Source organism: Equus przewalskii, chromosome 17 (genome assembly GCF_037783145.1).
Source record: "Equus przewalskii isolate Varuska chromosome 17, EquPr2, whole genome shotgun sequence".
Taxonomy (NCBI): domain Eukaryota; kingdom Metazoa; phylum Chordata; class Mammalia; order Perissodactyla; family Equidae; genus Equus; species Equus przewalskii.
The window spans coordinates 50,200,796-50,221,881 of NC_091847.1; the positions used below are offsets into that span (position 1 = coordinate 50,200,796).

General features: G+C 37.5%; 1 protein-coding gene across 9 annotated transcripts in view; it reads right to left on the reverse strand.

Annotated features, from left to right (window-relative positions):
• Positions 1-21,086, reverse strand: part of METTL8 (methyltransferase 8, tRNA N3-cytidine) — a 194,631-nt gene that overhangs the window by 155,993 nt on the left and 17,552 nt on the right. For 5 of the 9 annotated variants that reach the window (XR_011528409.1, XM_070580128.1, XM_070580129.1 and 2 more), the window contains exons 2-3: positions 11,514-11,572; positions 5,903-6,057 (exon numbers count right to left, since the gene is read on the reverse strand). Coding sequence is in view for 7 of the 9 variants with exons in the window: in XM_070580128.1 (XP_070436229.1) it covers positions 5,903-6,057; positions 11,514-11,572 (214 nt within the window). In the remaining 2 variants the exon portion in view is untranslated. The remainder of the gene's footprint in view (positions 1-5,902; positions 6,058-11,513; positions 11,573-21,086) is intronic. The other 4 variants (XR_011528410.1, XM_070580131.1, XM_008527392.2 and 1 more) reach the window with 1 other exon arrangement.

Consider the following 21,086-nt stretch of genomic DNA (forward strand, 5'->3'; position numbering starts at 1 on the left):
GAAGGCTCAGGCTTCTTTGTGAAATAGACTAGAGCTCCTTCAGAGTGGTGATCATCTCCTAGTCCTCTCGAGTATGCCACAGAACCTAGGCCAGCGATGGGTGTATGTCAACAAACGAAAAATGCTGGGGATAAAAGATATCACTTCATGTTCTATAATGGCTCACTTTAAGTATCCTGAACAACAGAGCCAGATTAAGTCTCCTAAAATTCTTCTTTTGTCACACCACTCGCTGACCCAGTTTCAAAATATAAAACCTCTCTTCTGACCGGACTGTTCTATTTGCTTGTTTTGGAATATACCTCACATATTCTCAAATGCAGATCTTTGCTCATGCTACCACTTGTATAGAACAACTGGTTTTCACTATTCAACCCTCCTCATCCTTCAGAGCCCAGGTTAAATCCTACCTGCTTTATGAAGTCTTACTGACTTTTCTTCCATTCTCATCTCAGGAATCTCTTCCTATTCTGAAGTCCTGTGGTCGTCACTGTCTTCACTATACGACCTTGCATACTCCTCTACATTGTTTATTTGTTCATTGGTATAAATCTCAATCTTCCATCTACTACTACTAATAAGAATGATGCCATTTAGTGAGAACTTACTACTACTACGAAGAGTTCTCTATATTTATCTCTTTTAACACTCATAACACTCCATGAAGGTACTTGCTCAAGTTCACATAGGTGGAAAGGGGTAGAGTCAGAATTTAAACTCAGATCTTTTTGGATTCTAAAGCCCATATTTAGCCACTATATTAACTCTCAGTTTAGCTATAAACTTCTAGTAGACTTGAACTGGATGTTATAATTCTCTATATTGATTCACTTATTCAAACATACTTATTGGGTGCCTACCTATTGGGAATATTTAGCTATGAAACAGGCATAAACTAAGCTCTCCTCTGAAGAATCATACAATCTAATAATGAAAATAGATACATAATTAACTAAACTACATGTCAGGAAATGGTAATAATAATAATAGAATAGTTAATTCTGATGTGTTGCTTATTTACTAAGTTGTATACACTTTATATTATATACCTAATTTAATCCTCACAACAACTTTATGAGGTAGATATTACTATTATTATCCCATTTCAGAGATGAGGAAACTGAGGCACAGAGAGATTAAGTAATTTCCCAAGTTTAGACAATTAATCAGTCTGTGCTCTCAACATCTAGACTAGACTGCCTCTCATGACAAATGTCATAATCAAGACAGACAAAGAAAATACTTATTAACTGTATTAAAGAACCATGTATGAAACAGGGCAAGAGGAATCAGACAATAAATACAATGATTATATAAAGAAAATTCACAGTAAATAATAAGAAAGAATTCTTGATATCTGAACTCTATTGGGATTCTGGAAACACTCTGTTATTTAAATGGATTACAGAGTAGAAAGTCACATGGCAACATACAGGTCCTACCTTGGCTCTATAGATAATGGCTTAGGTTAGTATTTTTTAAACTAAAGGCCACGAACCTTTTAGTGAACTGTGAAATCAACTTAGTTAGTCTAATCAACACTTAAAAAGAGAAAGAAACAGAAACAGTAGAATAGAGTAAATGAAAAATATCAGTGCATGTCTCACATGGTAAAACTGCAGAAAACTTTTGTTCCTGTTTCATATATGTGTATACGTTATATGTACATGCACTGGTCCATGATGTAAATGGTACTTCTTATTGTGGATCATGCCAAGAAGCTTGAAAGCCACTGGCCTGGCTGATTTAGTTATATGATAATATAAGTGTTTACTGCTTCCTTATAAATTTCAGAGATCCCCTGAAAAGTGCCTACATACTTAAACCAGGAACAGCGTGGAATATGGAGAGATTTTTCCAAGTAACTGTATAAGCTGCTCAGTATAGACAGATATCTTGGCCATTTCTCAAAAGCATTCTGAATATAGTTTCATGTCAGTGCCCCCCAAAACTGATAAACGCACTAAGTATAATTAAAAGTATAATTATAAGCAGAATGTAAAATGGTTCAGTCACTGTGGAAAACAGTTTGGTGGTTCCTCAGAAAGTTAAAACATAGAATTACCATAAGAACCTGTAATTCCACTCAGCAGAATACACCTTAAAGAACTGAAAACAAGTACATGTACATGCATGTTCATAGCAGTTATATTCACAAGAGCCAAAAGGTAGAAATAACCCAATGTCTATCAGTGGATGAATGGATAAACCAATTGTGGTATAGTCATACAATGGAATATTATTCAGTCATAAAAAGGAATGATGTACTGACATATGCTACAACATGGACAAACCTCCAAGACATTATGCTAAGTGAAGGGAGCCAGACCCCAAAGGTCACATATTGTATGATTCCATTTATATGAAATATCCAGAAGAGGTAAGTCCATAGAGACAGAACACAACACAGACTGGTGGTTGCCAGGGCCTGGGGGACTGCGGGGTGAGGACAAACTGCCTAGTGGGTAGGGATTTTACTTTGGAGCGATGGAAATGTTTCGGAACTAGAGGTGCTGGCTGCACAAAATTGTGAATATAATTAATGCCAGTGAATTGTTCACTTTACAATGGTTAATTTTATGTTATGTGAATTTCACTCCATTAAATTATTAACAATAAAAGCCTATAGGCAGATGTAAATACTAGTAATACAAATATCCAGAATATGGAAGGCAAATCTTTCTCAGGACATTAGAAATTGAATAGGAAGGGATATCTATTTTTTCTCAAAAAATTTTCTAAAAAGAGGGTCATATATAGAGTAAATAGTCCTTACTAACTAAACTAGAGGCTAAACGGAAAAATAAACTATAGACAATTCTAACATCTCTGAGAGAAAATTGACATGTACTTTTCTAGAAACTTGTTTGAAAAATCAAAATTCACCAAGAGAGGGGCCGGCCTGGTGGCGCAGTGGTTAAGTTCGCACGTTCCACTTCTCAGCAGCCCGGGGGTTTGCCGGTTTGGATCCCGGATGCGGACATGTCACTGCTTGGCACGCCATGCTGTGGTAGGCGTCCTACGTATAAAGTAGAGGAAGATGGGCACGGATGTTAGCTCAGGGCCAGTCTTCCTCAGCAAAAAGAGGAGGATTGGCAGCAGATGTTAGCTCAGGGCTAATCTTCCTCAAAAAAAAATTCAGCAAGAGAGGAAACATTATTCTTAATACAAAGGAGGAAATAGGAAGGAAGGGAAAACTTTCGGATGGAACTTTGGACTTGAAGGAAGTGGGGAAAGTATACCAGTCTTCTGGTTTTCAGTTTAACTTACAAATCTTCTCTTTAAGGAGGAGAAAAAAAAAAAAAAGGTGCATGGGTAGGTGATGTTAAGCAACTGCTTTCCTCTTCCCTTGGAGAAAGTTATTTTTATTGTTATTACGGTACGTATCTGTCTTTGGAGAGAGTTCACTAGAGGTATCCTGGCAAAGGCTGGACAACTCCTTGCGGGGTATGCTATGGGGGAGGACGGCTGTCAACACTAGATCAAGGTTTTCAAACTTTGTTCATCAGAATCCTGAAGGTCCTTTAGGCTGCTAGAGTGAGAGAAGAGGAGTGAGAGAGGAGAAGGGATGGACCGGTTGATGCCCCAGGCCTCTATGCCTGCTTCATTCTGAACAGGTTTGTTTTTACCTTTTAAATATTGGGATTCCATGTTAAGACTTTACTTGGAAAAAATTCTGCTGCTAAAGAACACTTTGAAAACCATTTGACTGGATCAAGGATTCCTAAACCTGGCTGCTCAACAGAATTCCTAAAAGAGCATTTTCAAATTACAAATTCCTGGGCCATACCCCTAGACCTGGTGAAATAATAACTCCCCAGGGGATTCTTGTGCAGCAGTCTAAGTGTTTGAGAGGCACTGAACTGGATGACCCTTGCTTCCCTGAGAGCCTACAACAAAACAGAATTTATATGGGTAGGCAGGAATCTTGGGCAAAAGAGCTGGTGGTAGCAGATGGAAAAAGAGAACATAGACAGCTAAATCACTAGAGTGTAATGAAGAAAAGAAAATGGGTCAACGAGGAGCTGGCCTAGGACTAGAAGTTCCTCTGGAGGTTTAACTGCCTGGCAATTATCTCACAGCCTACTATAACTGTCCATATTGGTGATTGCAGTCAAAATGGTTTAATCCAACCGTCCAAGAAAGTATAATGTTAGCTACACATGTAATTTAAAATTTTCTAGTAGCCATGTTAAAGAAAAGTGAAAAGAAATGACATTAATTTTAATAATATATTTAATTCAATATGTCCAAAATAATATCATTGTAACATGTAATTCAGCATAAAAATTAATAATATATTTTACCTTTTTTTAAATTAAGTCTTCAAAATGTCACAGCACATCTCAATGCAGACTAACCAGGTTTCAAGCGCTCAGTTACCACGTGGCTAGTGGCCAACATAACGTATAGCGCAGGACTAAGTAACAAAAGGCCAATCTATGTCCTTTTAAAATTGCTATCTTCTTGCAACAAAAAGTCCATGAATCACTGTCCTAGCCCTGAGACCCTGCTCTGAAGGCTAGGCAGATAACAATTTTGTCTGCAGATATCACATCCAACTTCACATCTTCAGCCCTGACCCCTCTCCTTCTTCCCAGCAGCAGAGTCTGTGTTCTCAACATGTTTCCCACAATGTCCTGCTCCTAAAGCCTATTCAAAATATCTAAAACGAAATTCACCATTTTTCTTCCAAAATAAAAAAATCAGTTTACCTCTTGATTTTCCTGTTTCTATTAGCCATCTAAGATCAAAATTTCAGAGTCAAATGCTTCCTTTTCCTTTCTTCTACAAAAGTACCAAGTTCTATTTATTCTTCCTTCACAATCTCTCAATCGTTGGCCATTTCCTGCTTCTAGTTCTACCTGCTGATCTGTCCAGTATACTGTTAACCAAATACATATACTTAACATGCTATGTAGAATGTTGTTTCTCTTTAGTGGCTCTGTAATGCCTGCCACTGAGCTGTGAATTCAAGACCACACACAATCTTGCTCCTACCCCCACCCCGGCCTAGATCATTCCAACCTTATTGTTCATCAAGCTCCTAGAAAAGCCTTTATTTTGGGCAAACTATCCTGTTCACTGTCTCCTGAATCTGCCTTATACTTCCTCATCTCTGTGTTTTATAACTTTCTAGCCACCTGGAATGCCCTTACTCCAGCTTTACCTATCCAAGTTATTATTCCACAAATATTTATATGTCAGGCACTCTACTAGATACCGGAGACAGAAAAATAATCCTAGTCTCAGTTTCCACAATTGAAGAAATCTTCCTTTAAATGTCAATTATACCTCAATAAAGTTGAACTTAAAAAAAAAGAAGAAATCTTCCTGACTATGCCAAAACAGAAATGATTTTGTATGGTTGAGTTGTTCTTGTAAGGCATACAGTCCTTACAGTTTGCTAATTATCAATTTTTCCTATAAATATCAATCTTCCCAAACAGAGCGTGGGTTTCCTGGAAGTATGGACTAAAGACACACCAGTGTGTTCTCCCTGGTGCTCAGCAAGCAGCAGGTCTTGAACACATACTTGCTGATTGACAAGTACTTGTAAAAGAGAGAAGAGCCTGTGGGGCAGGAGGAGGGCTCTATCTGGAAAAGAAGGTCTCCCCCTCCCCAGTGGTATGCTGGCAAATCAGGATCAGAGGTGAGCGGGGAGGGCATGCAAGAACCCCAAAGCTGAGGAAAGCACTTGGGAAGTTTCACTTTTCCAATTCCATTTGCAAAGACATTCCAGATTGGCAACACTTAGTTAGGATCAGTTATCCTGGCTTTTGAACCTCAACAGCATAACTTAAGTGATCAGCCTTAAAAATCCTTTCTTGGTACTAAATGAAAATAATACCACCGGTGATGTTTAACATACATACATAGCAGACCTAAAAAGATAACTTACCACATGTTGTGTTCAAACACTTTGGCTGGGTCAGTTAAAATCCTTGATCCCAGAGGGGCCACTGGGTGATAACTACTTTGGTATCTGTGTGGCACCTTTCTTATCCTTAGACAGGAAACAGAATTTCTCCAAATCACATTCATCCTAATCAGTACCTGGAAAGTTACAAACGATTGATTAGTCAATATGGACTAAACAGCGTGTTGTTTATCTAACAGCCAAAAACTGGCCTAAAGGGGTACAACCTGAGAAAGAACACGGAAACTAAAAATTTTTAAATGAAAGATGGGCATGATAGCTTCTCTCCTCAAGTATTTTCAGGCCAAGAGAAGGGAAAAGAATAGAGTGTGTGACATCGGCTGGCGTTCTTTATAAGTCACAGCCTTCACCAACTTTGCTTTGTTTGGTATTTGCTTATTTAATTTTCAGCACATGGCCAAAGCATCTAAGTCCAGAATCTGGATTTTGTGTACTAAAACATTTTTTCAAAAGTGATTTTATTATTATGATTTGGGAATTTTAGGCACACAAATTTCTAGGGAATATTTTGTGACCACTAGACCAAAAACCCATGTATAATAGCAGAATAAGAAAACAAACGTAGTAAACCTCATTCCCACAGCTGAACTGAATAATATGAAAATTAGTTAAATAAATAAATACTGTATTAAGATATGATCCCAGTAATTCTTAATTCTAATAACCCTGTATACATCTATTTTTAAGAATAGTCAGTAATACATTTGCAAAATGTACAAAACGCATTCTTAAATCCTATGTCAAGAGGAGAATCATCAGCTGATTAGCCAAATCCATGCCCATTTCTGGAAGAATAACTTAAACATTTAAATAGTGTGTCATCTTAATTATGTACTGGCAACATGTTGGTTTAAAATCTTTATGGAAAAGTACCAAAATGAAGCTCTAAAGAGCTTATCTTTTCCAATAAGAATCCATTGTAATACTGCTCAGCATTTCACTCCTGTTCAGTTGCTGATCACAATATTCAGCCTAATGCTGTAAGCTGTCATGTAGAAGCAGATGCTAAAAGGTGTGTATACATAATACACATTAGAGACTATCCAAGGTGCTATTAGGCATAAAAATGACATGTATTGTATACCCTTTACCACCTTACTGAAAGTCAATGGGTTTTAAGACTGTGAATTCTAAAATGAACTGGAGAATGTCAAAAACATCTCATTGTGCTTTTAAACATAAAATTCAAGATTTTCCTTTAGGAAAAAAAAAAGGCTTAGTTATACACACCAAAAAGACTGTCATGGTTCCATTCAAATGTGACCAACAGTGATGAGAAATGAAACATTCAATAGCTAGTGCAGATCTCCCGTTTCTTGTTTGTTTTTCCTTCTGCACTAAAAGCAAGCTCTTTGGTGGAGGCAAATGAAATTAAATGCTCCGCCTACCACTACCTTTCCCCTGATACGCCTTTGTTCTTTTCTCCTGACAGTGTTCCACATAAGATGAACAAAACCCTCCCTGCACAATTATTTTTAGAGCTCTTGCTGCACCGAATATTATTCATAAAATCTTCCATATGCTGAAGAGTAGAAACTGATTACACCTAGAAAGAGAGGTAATTCATGCTCCAAAGTGTAAAATGATGTAAATGTTTTCCACCCAGGAAAGCCAAATCAAAATGAAATTTCAATCCTTCAAATAATCATGTGATACTTATCTCTATCTATCTATATATAGAAGAGGAAGAGAGGGAAAAAAAGATAAAGAGTTTCTCTCACTATAAAGGACCAAGAACCTCTATAGATAGCTGGAGACAAAAAGTCATAACCAGACTGGATATTAGGCAATTCAGGAAAATGCCAGAGAAGTGTGTGCCTGGCAGACTGCTACCCCTTAGAAAGAGAATGGCATGGCCAGGGCCTAAACATGTGGCAATTTGTCCTGTTTAGGCAGCTCTTTTTCTAATTAATCACAGAAACATCTTTATCTATTTCATTTATTTATTATGTGCAAGAGTCACACACAGCCTTGCATTGCTCTTCATCTTTTTATTATATAAATACATAATAAACTTACATAATAAATATAAACAAATAATAAAATTATATAAATGCCTTCTCAACTAAATTGCAAGCTTCTAACAGCAGCAACAAGGTGCTCGTGAATTAACTGTTTGACTGAATATACAAAACTGACACTTGTCTGACATAAATCTAATTAGAAGCAAGTTACTTTGTATTTTTCAGGGTGGCTCCTAAGATCCTTGCAGTGTGGAAAAAGGAAGTGACAGGAGAGTGTGACAGTATACAGGTAGCTATCCAGCTATATTGACTACAATGGTTAACAAACATATGCTTTATGTTATGACTATCATGTTAACATTGCTTACTAGGTCATGGTTCCATTTCGTGATGGGAAAAGGGGAGAAGGGCAAGGTCAACTCCAAACAAAATTCTGGCAGGGAAAGTTGGTTTCCGCCACTAGAGACTCCCACTCTCTTTACGTACCTTTTCTTAACTTTCTTTTGGCATCCCCTAATTTGAAAACAAGTTTAACGAAGATATTATTTGCATAATGGAACTGTATGGATAAATACTATTTTTATTTGAAATAACACAAAGAAGTATAGCTAAAAATATTCCATTCACTCAAAAGGCAGGAAAGGAAGAACAGAGAAAATCAAAACAGATGGGACGATTAGAAATCAAATATCAAGATGGCATATTTAAACACAACCAAATCAACAATTACATTCAATGTAAATAGACTCTAATTAAAAGACACGGATTGTCAACTTGTATGAAAAAGCAACACCCAACCATATACTGTCTATAAGAAAAGCACTTTAAATATAGATATAAATAGATTAAAATTAAAAAAAGAGATACCATGCAAACACTGCATGAAAAACTGGTGGAGATATAATAATACACAAAGTAGACTTAAAAGAAAGACTATAACAGAGATAAAAAGGGACATTTAATAATGATAAACCAATGATAAACCATTCATCAAGATATAACAGTCCTAAATGTGCATGTACCTAATAACAGAACTTCAAAATATATGAAGCAAAGATGAACAGAACTTTTTAAAAGGAGAAATTAATGAATTCACAGTAATACTTGGAGATTTTAGTACTCCTCTCTCAGTAATAAATAGAACAACATTCAGAAATAAACTATCAAAAATCAATAAGGATAGATAAGATTTGAACACTATCAACTTGACCTAAATGACATTTATAGAAAGGACACTATACCTAATAACAGCAGAATACACATTCTTTTCAAGTGAACACGGAACATTTGCCAAGGCAGACCATACAGGCTGGGCTATAAAACAAGTCTCAATAAATTCCAAAGTATTAAAATCATACTGAGTATGCTTTCTGACCATAACAATATTAAATATTAACATTTTTGATAAATTGACTCAATAATAAATATCCCTCATTATCTCTGGTAATAGTCATTTTCTTGAAGGCTACTTTGTTTAATATTAATATAACCCCACCAGCTGTCTTACACAGTGTTGTGTATGGTATACCTTTTTAAAAAATGTATTTGTGTGTTTACATTTAAAGAGACTCTCTCATAGGAGCATACTGATTCTTGCCTTTTTATCCAAACTTAAAATCATAAGATATCTGGGAAAATTCCGAAATATTTAGAAATTAAGCAACACATTCCTAAATAACCTACAGGTAAAATATTTACATGAGTTAGTAAATCTTAAGGTACATTAGAAAATACATTGAATTGAATAATAATGAAATCTTAAAATATAAAAATTTCTGGGATGCAGCTAAAACAATGTTTAGAGAAAAATTTATAGTTTTTAAATACTTCTACTAGAAAGAAATAAAGATCTCAAGTCAATGATCTTGGCTGCAATCTTAAGAAACCAGAAAAATAGCAAATTAGCTACAAAGTAAGTAAAAAGAAGGAAATAAAAATAAAAGCAGAAATCAATGAAATAGAAAATGGACAAAATAGGGCAAATTAAAGTCAAAAATTGGTTCTTTGAAAAGATTAATAAAACTGATAAACCTCTGGCAAGGCTGATCTCAAACATTTGTGTTTCAGTAAACACAAATTTCTAATACAAGAATGAAAAGGAAACATCACCACAGACCCCACAGATGTTGAAAAGCTAATAAGGAGATATTGTGAAAAATTCTAATCCATTTATTAGATGGGATAAATGCCTGGAAAAACACAATTTACCAATAATAACTTACCACAACAGCACAAGAAAAAAATCTAAATAGCCCTAAATTTATTAAATAAATTAAACTTGTAACTAAAAGCAAAACAAATATCACATCTATTAGCATGGTCATTATAAAAAAAAACACACACACACAAGAGAAAATAACAAGTGTTGATGAGGATGTGAAGAACTTGGAACCTTTGTGCATTGCTGATGGGAATGCAAAATGGAGCAGCTGCTATGGAAAACAGTATGTATGGCAATTCCTCAAAATATTAAACGTGGAATTACCATATGATCCAGCAATTCTACTTCTGGATATATACCCCAAAGAAGAGAAAGCAGTGACTTGAAGAGATACTTGTACACCATGTTTATAATAGCATTATTCACAAGGGACAAAAGGTATAAATAACCCAAGTGTCCATCGAAAGATGAATGGATAAACAAAATATGATAGATACATAAAAGTAATATTATTCAGCATTTAAAAAGAAGGGAATTTTGACACATGCTACAACATGGATGAGCCATGAAGATATTAAGCTAAAGGAAAGGAGCCAATCACAAAAAGACAAATGTTGTATCATTCCTCTTACATGAATTTCCTAGAGTAGTCAAAAATTCAGATAAACAGAAAGTAGAATGGTCGTTGTCAGGGGCTAGGGGGAGGAGAGAATGAGGAGTTAAGTATTTAATGCGTAGAGATAGAGCTTCAGTTGGGAAAGATGGAAAAGTTCTGGAGATGGATACTTGTGATGTTTGCACAACAATGTGAATATACTTAATGCCACCCAACTGTACGCTTAAAAAAGAGACTTAAGATAGTAAATTTTATTTTTCCACAATAAAAAACAAAAAAACCCTTCCTACAAAGAAAACTGCAGGGCCTGATGGTTTCACTAGTGAATATCAAACATTTAAGGGAGAAATAACACCAATCTTACACAGACTTTTTTGGAAAACAGAGAACACTTCCTAATTTGTTTTATAAGGCCAGCATAACTGGATAAGTAGTATACTCGTATGAAATAAAGGTTTGAGTATTGGTCATATTGTTACAATGCATTTTCCCACAGACTTAATGCTTCTCATTACAGTTTCAAGTTACCACGGTTTGAAAGGAATAAAACTTGAGGATATCTAAATGGGGGAAACCTGGGTAAGTTTTCTAGGCATGTCTTGTGTGCTTTAATTGCAAAGGCTGATATTTAGTTTGAGTTATTCCAGTTCAGAGCAGAGAAATATGAAGGCAACAAATCTCCACAAATCCTTGTTAGGTGTCTGAGTTTTTATTTACTTTTGGAAGCAGCTAAAAGCTTCGTGGTCCTCACCCTTCACTTAACTTGGGTCAAACTAATTCTGCCATATCAAATTCCAGCCCATATAATCAAGTGGTATTTCTTTTACTTACTTTGCCTATAGGTTCCCACTTCCAGCTCACCATCCTATGGTAGTTCTTTCTCTCAAGTCCTGTCAAGGTCAAAATGAAACATGGTGAGCATGACTTTAGGGCCACGGCCCTCTGAAATCTCAATGCTAAGACTCAGTCATGAATAGTCAGTTGGCTAAAGAGATCACTAAGGAACAGATCCAGAAGGGAACTGAAGTTCACATAAGTATCAGAGTGACAGAATTTTATTATCAATAGCATTTATTATGCTAACAAGTATACAGAGGTATGCTGTAAAGAGCTGACAGACTTCTTGCCAGCTCTAGGCGTTAAGTGCACACCTATTTTAGAATGCAAGGAAAAGAGCAAATGTATAAAATGACTTGGGTTCCGCACATAGTATGACAAGCCAAGTAGAAGATGTTTTCTGTTTGTTTTTTCTTGCTGAGGAAGATTCGCCCTGAGCTAACATCTGTTGCCAATCTTCCTCTTTTTGCTTGAGGAAGATTCGCCCTGAGCTAACATCTGTTACCAATCTTCCTCTTTTTGCTTGAGGAAGATTCACCCTGAGCTAACATCTGTGCCAATCTTCCTCTTTTTCCTTGAGGAAGATTCACCCTGAACTAACATCTGTGCCAATCTTCCTCTATTTTGTATGTGGGTCACCACCACAGCATGGCCACCAAAGAGTGTACCGTTTTCTGGGCCAAGCAGTGCCACCACAGTGTGCTTACAGCAAAAGAAGAGGCTTGGTATAGGACAACTTGTGGGGAAGAGATCTCTGCCTCACCTCCAAATTTTGGCTAGATGCTCTGCTTTCACTAAAATGAAGCCCTTTTCACAATGATTCATGCGTCTCCCTTACCATACCAACCAACTATAACATATTCTACCACAACAGGTAAAATGTACATACAAGGATATTTTATGTTAAAACATGAAAAAAGTAACTGCAAATTTTGTTTTTGTAGAGTAATAGTTTTAAGTACTTTTTAAAGAAAAAGGACAATTTTAGTTAAAGGAAATACTCCATGCTATATTTTGCAAGTTGAAAAAATCTTTGAGGAAGTAAAGCACCAACCCCAATTGACCTTTCATGTAAATCTCAATTAAAAAAAAGTTAAATATTTTCCATGTGTGAGGTCCTTTTTGAAGGACTCTATGTGTATTATCTTATCTAACTCCTATTTCCCTATCAAGGGGTTCTATTTTTATACCCATATTACAGAGGAAAACCCCACACAGGATGAAGTAAAGTAACATGCTTAAGGTCACCCAACCAATAACTGATGGAGCTTTAATTTGAACTCAGGTAGTCTAATTGGAGAGCTCACATTCTACCTTTTTTTATTCTTTTTTAACATCTTTGTTATTCCCATACATACTCTTCACCATTTGTGTTCCACGTTTATACACCACACATGCAAGAAGGATCTCAGTTCTGATTCTCCCATCTTTAGTGGGATTGCTAATTTGTTGTAACTGATTTATGGAGGCCCAGAATTCCTTCTCTCCCTTCATCTCTCTCAATTTTGTTTCTTCTCTTGGGCCTTAATCAAATAGCAAGCAATGCCACTGGGAGACACCAGTCCCCAGATTTAGGAGAGCATAGTTATTCTCTTCCCAGTGCTTAAATCTCAAGATACAGGCAAAGTGCTCTGGCATCACGTAAATAATGTAACATTTTAATACCCAGTTCTTTTCACTGGTCTACTTTTACACGGCTGAGGAGTGGAGGCAAACAGGACTTATTTCCCTTGCTATTTAAGCTCTATCCTAAGATTGCTTTCTCACATTTCAATACTACTAGAGAAGAACCAAACAACTAGAGCAAATAGTACTGCTGTTTGTATATTATCGTTGGAGCACTTAGCTGGCTCTGAGCACAAACTACTTGTAAGGCTCCCCGAGAATGATTCCCAGTTGTCTCAGCTCACTGAAGTCTCAGGGAAAGAAACTGCCATTAATCATACACTACATGCCTGCTCTCCATTTAAAAGTTAACTCCCCTTCGATGTTTCCTGGGTCCTAAGCATCCTTTAAATAAATAAATTAGTGAGACATTCATGTTTTTACCTTTGTGACTGTTTAGCTTTTCTTTTCAGCTGGGAAGCTGGTACAAAGGTTTCATTCAGAGGAACAAACATCATCTAGATAAAGCTGCACTAAACATTACCTGAGTGGCTGGCATTAATGAGAGCAAATTAAAGAGCTATTGTTGTACTGTTTTGGATAGTGAAAGCCGACAGGTAAGAAACACTTAAGTATCAACTACGCTGCGCTGAAAACTGAAGCTTCAATTAACCCTGGCAATTTCAGAGAACTCCGAGGGTGACCATCTGTGAGGCAAACGGCTCAGGCAACTCATACATCTTGTTTTAATCTTTCTTTGGATGATTATAATTTCAGGGTATAAATAAGGTTATTAGCAAGAACAGAACAACAACAATAATTATAGTAAGTGTTTGCGGGGCACTTTGATTAGACTATGACGTCAGTCACTCTGCAGCTTCAAAATGAGGACCTCATGCTCCGTGTTTGCTCTCCACGACCACCCTTAAAGGTGGCCACACCATGTACTCACTCACAGAAAAGAGGCTACGGGGACTCACAAGTTATTTCTTTAAGGGATTTCATGTAAACCCATCTCAAAGCTGCCTAATATCCTAAATATCTGAAGAGTATACTATTCTAATTACTCTGGAAGTTGTCTCCAAAAACATTATGCTGGACCAGAATGAAATGTTTTAACTCATCCACCTGACATTTCACATTTGTGTGTGACAATAGTAACTTCTGGAGACATTAATCAGATTTGGTGGGCTGAGAAAAGGTATTAAGTTACATGCATACTTTATGTGTGATCAGTTCTTATAAGTTCTAATAAAAACTCACATGGATGAGATTAATGGAGTTCTGCCCTCAATGAGACTTCTGCTTTCATATTCATTGCAAAGGTCTCTATCCCTAAGTACTCTAGATGGCAGGAGAGGCTTCCACCTGTATGCAGGATTTACCCTGTCATGTTTGGACTAATGTATCAATAAGGCTGTCTGGGCACAAATTAGAATATTATAAATGAATGTGAGATATAAAAGATTATAAACATAACATTAGTGAATAAAAGTGTCCAAACGAATGTATTTCCATAATTTGAAAAGAATGTAGGATTTAGGTAGACAGAAGTAATAGCACTGTGTAAATTCTACACAGTGATGTTGCGTACACAGGAGGAAAAATGCCTGGCTCTTAATGGCATCATTGAACTGGTAAATCAATGATTATCACCTTCCTCTGAACTTCTTGCTAGGTGAGAAAAAGAAATATTTACATATTTCAGCCACTATTAGGTTTTCTGTTATTTTCATCTGAGAGGATTCTAACATATATAACATCCATTACTGTTAAGTCCTGGGAATCCAGGGACAAATCTATTTGGTTCCTTCCCTCAAGAACCTTACCATCAAGTAAAGAAGAATGAGATGCAAACAAAGAATCCCGACACGTGCAGTAGAGGTGGGTGTAAGGTGCTATTAGAGCACAGAGGAATGAATGATTAAGTCTATTGGTAGCTGCTAGGGAAAGCTTCCTGGTAGAGGCAACGTCTGTGCTGGGTCTAGAAGAATAAGTAGCAATAGTCCAAGGAGATAAGAGTGAAAGCCAGGCATCTCAGGCAGAGAATTTAGAACAAATAAACACAAAGAGCTGTGAAAGTGTATGGTATATTCAGGGAATAAAAAGTAATTTGGAAAAAGATGCTAAGTAACTTCGGAAATCAGTAGAGTAAGACTAAAGGCAATAAGAACTGTAATAAGCACTATACTCTAGTTGATAAATGGTTAACAATTCTGAAACCACTATACAAATATATTGAAATTGAACAATTAAGAGATAGATAGTAGATGGTGGGTACCAGGTTTTTCACTGAGAGTGGAAGGTTACAGATAAGCAAGGGGAGAAGGCTAGAACAATCCATATGGCAATGAATTAGAATTTAAGTCATCAGTATGAACTCATGTTTAGCTTACTATAAACACAAATATTACATATAGAAATATTAGATACATGCATATACACAAATATTACATATAGAAATATTAGATACATGCATATATAGTCAGGTTAGTATACACACACGTATTTCCTTACCCTGCCAGACGAAAGGGCCCAGAAGCAACTACATCCCAGTAGCAACAAGCACACCAAGCACCTAGATCTTGGTTTCTAATACTATTCTCCAATAAAAGGAACCAGGGCTCCTTAGAGAAATGGCTGATGTTAGGACTTGGGCAGGGAATACATAAGATGAGCCTATAGCATCTTATAGCACCAGAAAGCAAGGAAGTGCTAAAACAAAGAAACAAAAAAAACCCCACACACTCACAAAAAACCTAAAACAGGAGTATGTCAAAAGGACACAGGAGCCAACTGAAAGAGCTCCCAACGGCTAAAGTCGAAACACTCTGAGCAACAAAATAAATGAAGTAATTTTGGATTATAACCCAAAATATAAAATAAATATCCATGTGTCCATACTGACATAAATGATTGATTGAATAAATAAATAAATGGGGGAGAAGAGACAAATCTCCCATGCAGAAGAATTCTAAACAATTTATGTAGCTACTCCACCCTCAAGGAGGTGGAGCATAACTCCTCTTTGCTCAAGTGTGGGCTGTGCATAGTGACTTCCTTCTAAAGAGGACACTATGGAAGGCGGGAGAGAGTAACTCTTCAGTGGAGAAATTTGACAAACACTCTCTCAGCCAGGTGATCAAGGTCAACATAACAGCAATAAGTCACGTTGATGGTATGTATTCTTGATAAGATGTGATGAGAATGGCACTTTGTCTTCTTTCTCCCAAAAACCCATATCCTCAGTCTAATCAGGAGAAAACCATCAGACAAACACTAATTGAGGAACAGTCTACAAAATGTTCTACCTGACCAGTACTCCTCAAAACTGTCAAAATCATCAAAACACAAATTAAATCTGAGAAACCGGTACAGCCAAGAGGAGCCTAACGAGACATGATGACTGAATATAACGTGGTATCCTGGATGGGATCCTGGAACAAAAAAAGGGTATTTGGTAAAAACTAAGGAAATGTAAATAAACTATGGACTTTAGTTAACAATAATGTATCAATATTGGCGTATTAATTGTGACAAACATACCATAGTAATGTAAGTTGTTAATAATAGCGGAAAACTCGGTATGAAGCATATGGTAACTATATATACTATTTTCACAATTTTTCTGTAAATCTAAAACTGTTCTAAAATTAGAAGCTAATAAAAAAAAATTTTGTATGCTTCAAGCCTATGATGTGAGGGGAAAACGGGGGTGGGGGTGGAAAGGTGTTTATGGGGCTGGAAAGTTAGGAAGGGGCCAGATAGTGAGGAATCTTTATGTATACCAAATTAAGCAGCTTAAATATTTTCTTATAGGCATTGCCAACAAATGAACAGTTTTAAACAGGTGAGCAGCACAATCAGATTTGTATTTTATAAAGATTGCTATGATGGTCTCATACTACCAATCACTGGGCCCTACACCAGACCAGTGAAAATCAGAGCTCTGGGACTGGGGCATCTACAGTTTTGAAAATCTTCACATCTGATCCTGATGCACATTAATGATTGAGACCCAATCCTATACGCAATTGATTAGAAGAGGGCTACACACAATAAGAATCTGTCAGGGATCATGAGAGCCAAAGAAGACAGTGGCATGAAAATTAAGGAAGGGGCAAAGTCAAGATACACTTTAGAGGCAAAATCAGTAGATTTTTTTTAAATGACTAGATGTGAAAGGAGGATAAAGCCAAATATGAACCAAAATTTCTGGCTTGGGTAGCTGAATAGATGATGACAGTATTCAAGACAGAATTCAGAAAAAAGGTGAATAATGTTAGGGTGAGGGTAGGGAAGGAAAGATAATTTCCGTTTGCCCATGACAAATTTTAAGGATCCCACAATATACTCAAATGGATATCCCCAATAGGTAGTTGGAAATGTGTTCAGGTAAATAGTAGGCACTAGAGATGTAGATTTGGGAGACAAGTCACTGGTTTATAGGTGGTAGTTGAAGTCATGATGATTGATCAAGAAAAAAATGAGGGGCCGGCCCCATGGCCAAGTGGTTAAGTTTGCATGCTCCGCTTTTGCAGCCCGGGGTTTCACTGGTTTGGATCCTGGGCACAGACATGGCACCGCTCATCAGGCCATGCTGAGGCGGCATCCCATATAGCATAACCAGAGGCACTCACAACTAGATTATACAACTATGTACTGGGGGGCTTTGGGGAGAAGAAGAAGAAAAAATAAAAAGAAGATTGGCAACAGATGTTAGCTCAGGTGCCAATCTTTAAAAAAAAAAGAAAAAATGAGACAGATGGAACTCACGGTAATATAACACTTAGGAGGCAGTAGAGGAAGAAATGCCACTTTATGTGATCAAATACTAAAGAATATTAAAAGAGGAGAAGCTAAAAATAAATAATTGGTTTTGAAAGCACAGATCAATGATGATCTTCATTAAAGTGATTTGAATCCTGGCTGTGCCAGCAGAATGGAGAGTTCAGGAATTAGTAGGTCAATGGAGTAGGGGAGGCAGTGAATGTAGACAACTCTGACAGGCAGTGGAGAGGAAAAGACAGAAGTTGGGCTATATCTTGAGAGATCACCTGGGTCAAAGAAGAATATTTGTTAAGCTGCAGAGAATTTTGAGTATCTTTGGAGGATGAGAGAAAACCCAATGCTGAAAAAAAAAGAGACTGAGGATACTGGAAAGAGATGGATTATTGACAAATAAGTTTCGAGAAATAGGAAGGGTGGGGGAATAAGTACGCAGAAAACATGTTAGCCATGTAAGATGTCAAGAACAATCTCATCCTCTGATGAGTGAGAACAGTTCTTAGTGGAAGGGATGATTGTTAAGAGAGTCCTTTCCCAATGCTCTCTTCTTTGTGAAGTAATAAGCTGCAAGGAAGGGAATTTGAGAAAAGGAGGAACAGAAAAAAATGGGAAAGAAAACTAACAACATGTAAGTAAAGGAAAGTCAAAAACATTAAGTGGCCCATCTGAAGTTGCAACTCAAATTAGTAATCATCTATTGGTTTTCTCCGCAGCACTCACTCCCCACTCCCAAAAGCTCATGGACTTGGGATCTATGAGTTTGCAGAGAAGCTACAGTGGACCTGACTGAAGCCAGAGGTGGACTGTATAAGCTACAGTAAGCCAATCAGCACATTCCAAACCTTGGGGCATAGTGATTGGTTGACAGATGAGCATGGGACTAAGCCTGTCCAACAGAGTGCATCTTAGGTCTACTGCTAGAGATTTTGGGACAGAGATGATTTCTTATAACTGTTACACCTGAAAAAAGGAAGCATGAAGCCCCAAAGCTGTTGAAAACTGTATTACTCAGCTCAGGCTACCTTTGCAAAATACCATAGACTGGGGTGGCTTAAACAATAGAAATTTATTTTCTCACAGTTCTGGAAACTAGGAGTCCAAGATCAAAGGGGCATCAGGGTTCGTTTCGGGTAAGGCTCTCTTGCTGGTTTGTAGACAGCTGCCTTCTTGCTGTGTCTTTACATGGCCTTCCTGCTTGCATGCTTGTGGAAAGAGATGTCTGGTGTCTCTTTCTCTTCTTCTAAGGTCACAGTTCTATCGGATTAGGGCCCCACCTGTATGACCTCACTTAACTTTTATTACCTCCATAAAGGCCCTATCTCCAAATACAGTCACACTGGATGTTAGGGCCTCAACATTTGAATTCGTGGAGGAGGACATAATTCAGTCCATAACAAAAGCCATCTTGAAGCCATGAGTGGGCCTGGCCTTAGGACGGTATGGTACCATTTTAGGATGAAGCCAACTCTGAAGAAGGAAAATTAGGAAGATAAAAAGAATTTAGGTCCCACTGTTAAGTAGTTGGACCAAGTTTCATTTGAAGCTGGTCCCATCTCTCGCTTTTTCAGTTAATAAGCCAATACCTTCCCTTAATTGTTTAAGCCAGTCTGAGTTTTCTGTTATCTCCAACCAAAAGTAACCTAATGGATACAGCAATTATGTGATTTCCTCTACCATTGGCAGGCTGGGGCAAAATATTTGGTTTTATCTAGATTAGGCCTATCCAGGCTGGTGGTACAGAAAGAAGTAGTGATGAAGGATGTAGAATTGAGGGAGAATATAAATGATGACCGTAAAGTAAGCCCCAAATGACTAGAAATAAAAAATAAAGAGGAGAGAGTAGGAGGGATTGGGGGGTGGGAGCAGTGGGCTGATGAACTTGATGTGACTGAAGTCTGGGTTTAATAGAAAACAAGGGGAAGGGAAGACAGATAGAAGGTACTGGTTAGTAACCAGGCCTTCTGAGTTTGTTAACCAATGTCACCTAGTAACAAAAAGAGTAACACTGTAATACTGAGAAGGAAATCCTGCTTTGAATGAGAGGCACTTATAGTGTGGCTAAAACCACAAGGCTATGAATACCTATGAAAGAGAAACTTCTTCTTTTTTTTTTTGGTGAGGAAGATTGGCCCTGAGCGAGCATCTGCTGCCAATCTTCCTCTTTTTGCTTGAGGAAGATTTTCCCTGAGCTAACACCTATGCCAGTCTTCCTCTATTTTGTATGCAGAGGATACACACACAGCACAACTTGATGAGTGGTGTGTAGGTCCACACCCAGGACCCAAACCCGCGAACCCCAGTCCGCAAAAGCAGAGTGCATGAACTTAACAACCACGCCACTGGGCCAGGCCCTGAAAAAGAGAAACTTTTTAGCATGAACAAAAAGCTAAAACATGGACTTCCATCTACCACTTCATTTTAATCTTCAGAAGGTCATTATGATAGATCTCCATCCCTTGCTCTTCAAGAACAATCCCCCACTGGACACATCTATTAAAACACGGTTTGTCAAACTAAGGTCCTATGACAAATTTTAAAAATGTGTTTTTATTATGATGATAATCTAAAAATAAAATCAACAGCAAATGTATGACTGCTACTTGATTTCAGTGCCTGTGTTTGCATTTATGATCTTGTTGGCAACAAGCAGCATAGATACAATATGGAAATGATGCATCTGAGTATACAGCACATCGTAAAAACATTCTGCAGTATTTTGAATTGAGAAACGTGGTGAGGGAATTGAGAAGACAAATGGCATACACAGTACAGATGGGCTGAAGCCAAGAGAACCTGTGTGGTGGTGGTCAGTACCTTGTTTAAAATGAGAGCTGCAGGATGGGCCCCGTGGCTGAGTGGTTAAGTTCGCACACTCTGCTTTGGTGGCCCAGGGTTTCGCTGGTTCAGATCCTGGGCGTGGACATGGCACTGCTCGTCAGGCCATGCTGAGGAGGCGTCCCACATGCCACAACTAGAAGGACCCACAACTAAAATATGCAACTATGCACTGGGGGCTTTGGGGAGAAGAAAAAGATAGAAGAAAAGAAAAGATTGGCAACAGACGTTAGCTCTGGTGCCAATCAAAAGACACATGAGAGCTGCAATTTAGTTTTGGTAATACATCAGCAGTCACATCATAATGCTATTAATTTGGATTTTATTGGCTTTGTGGTT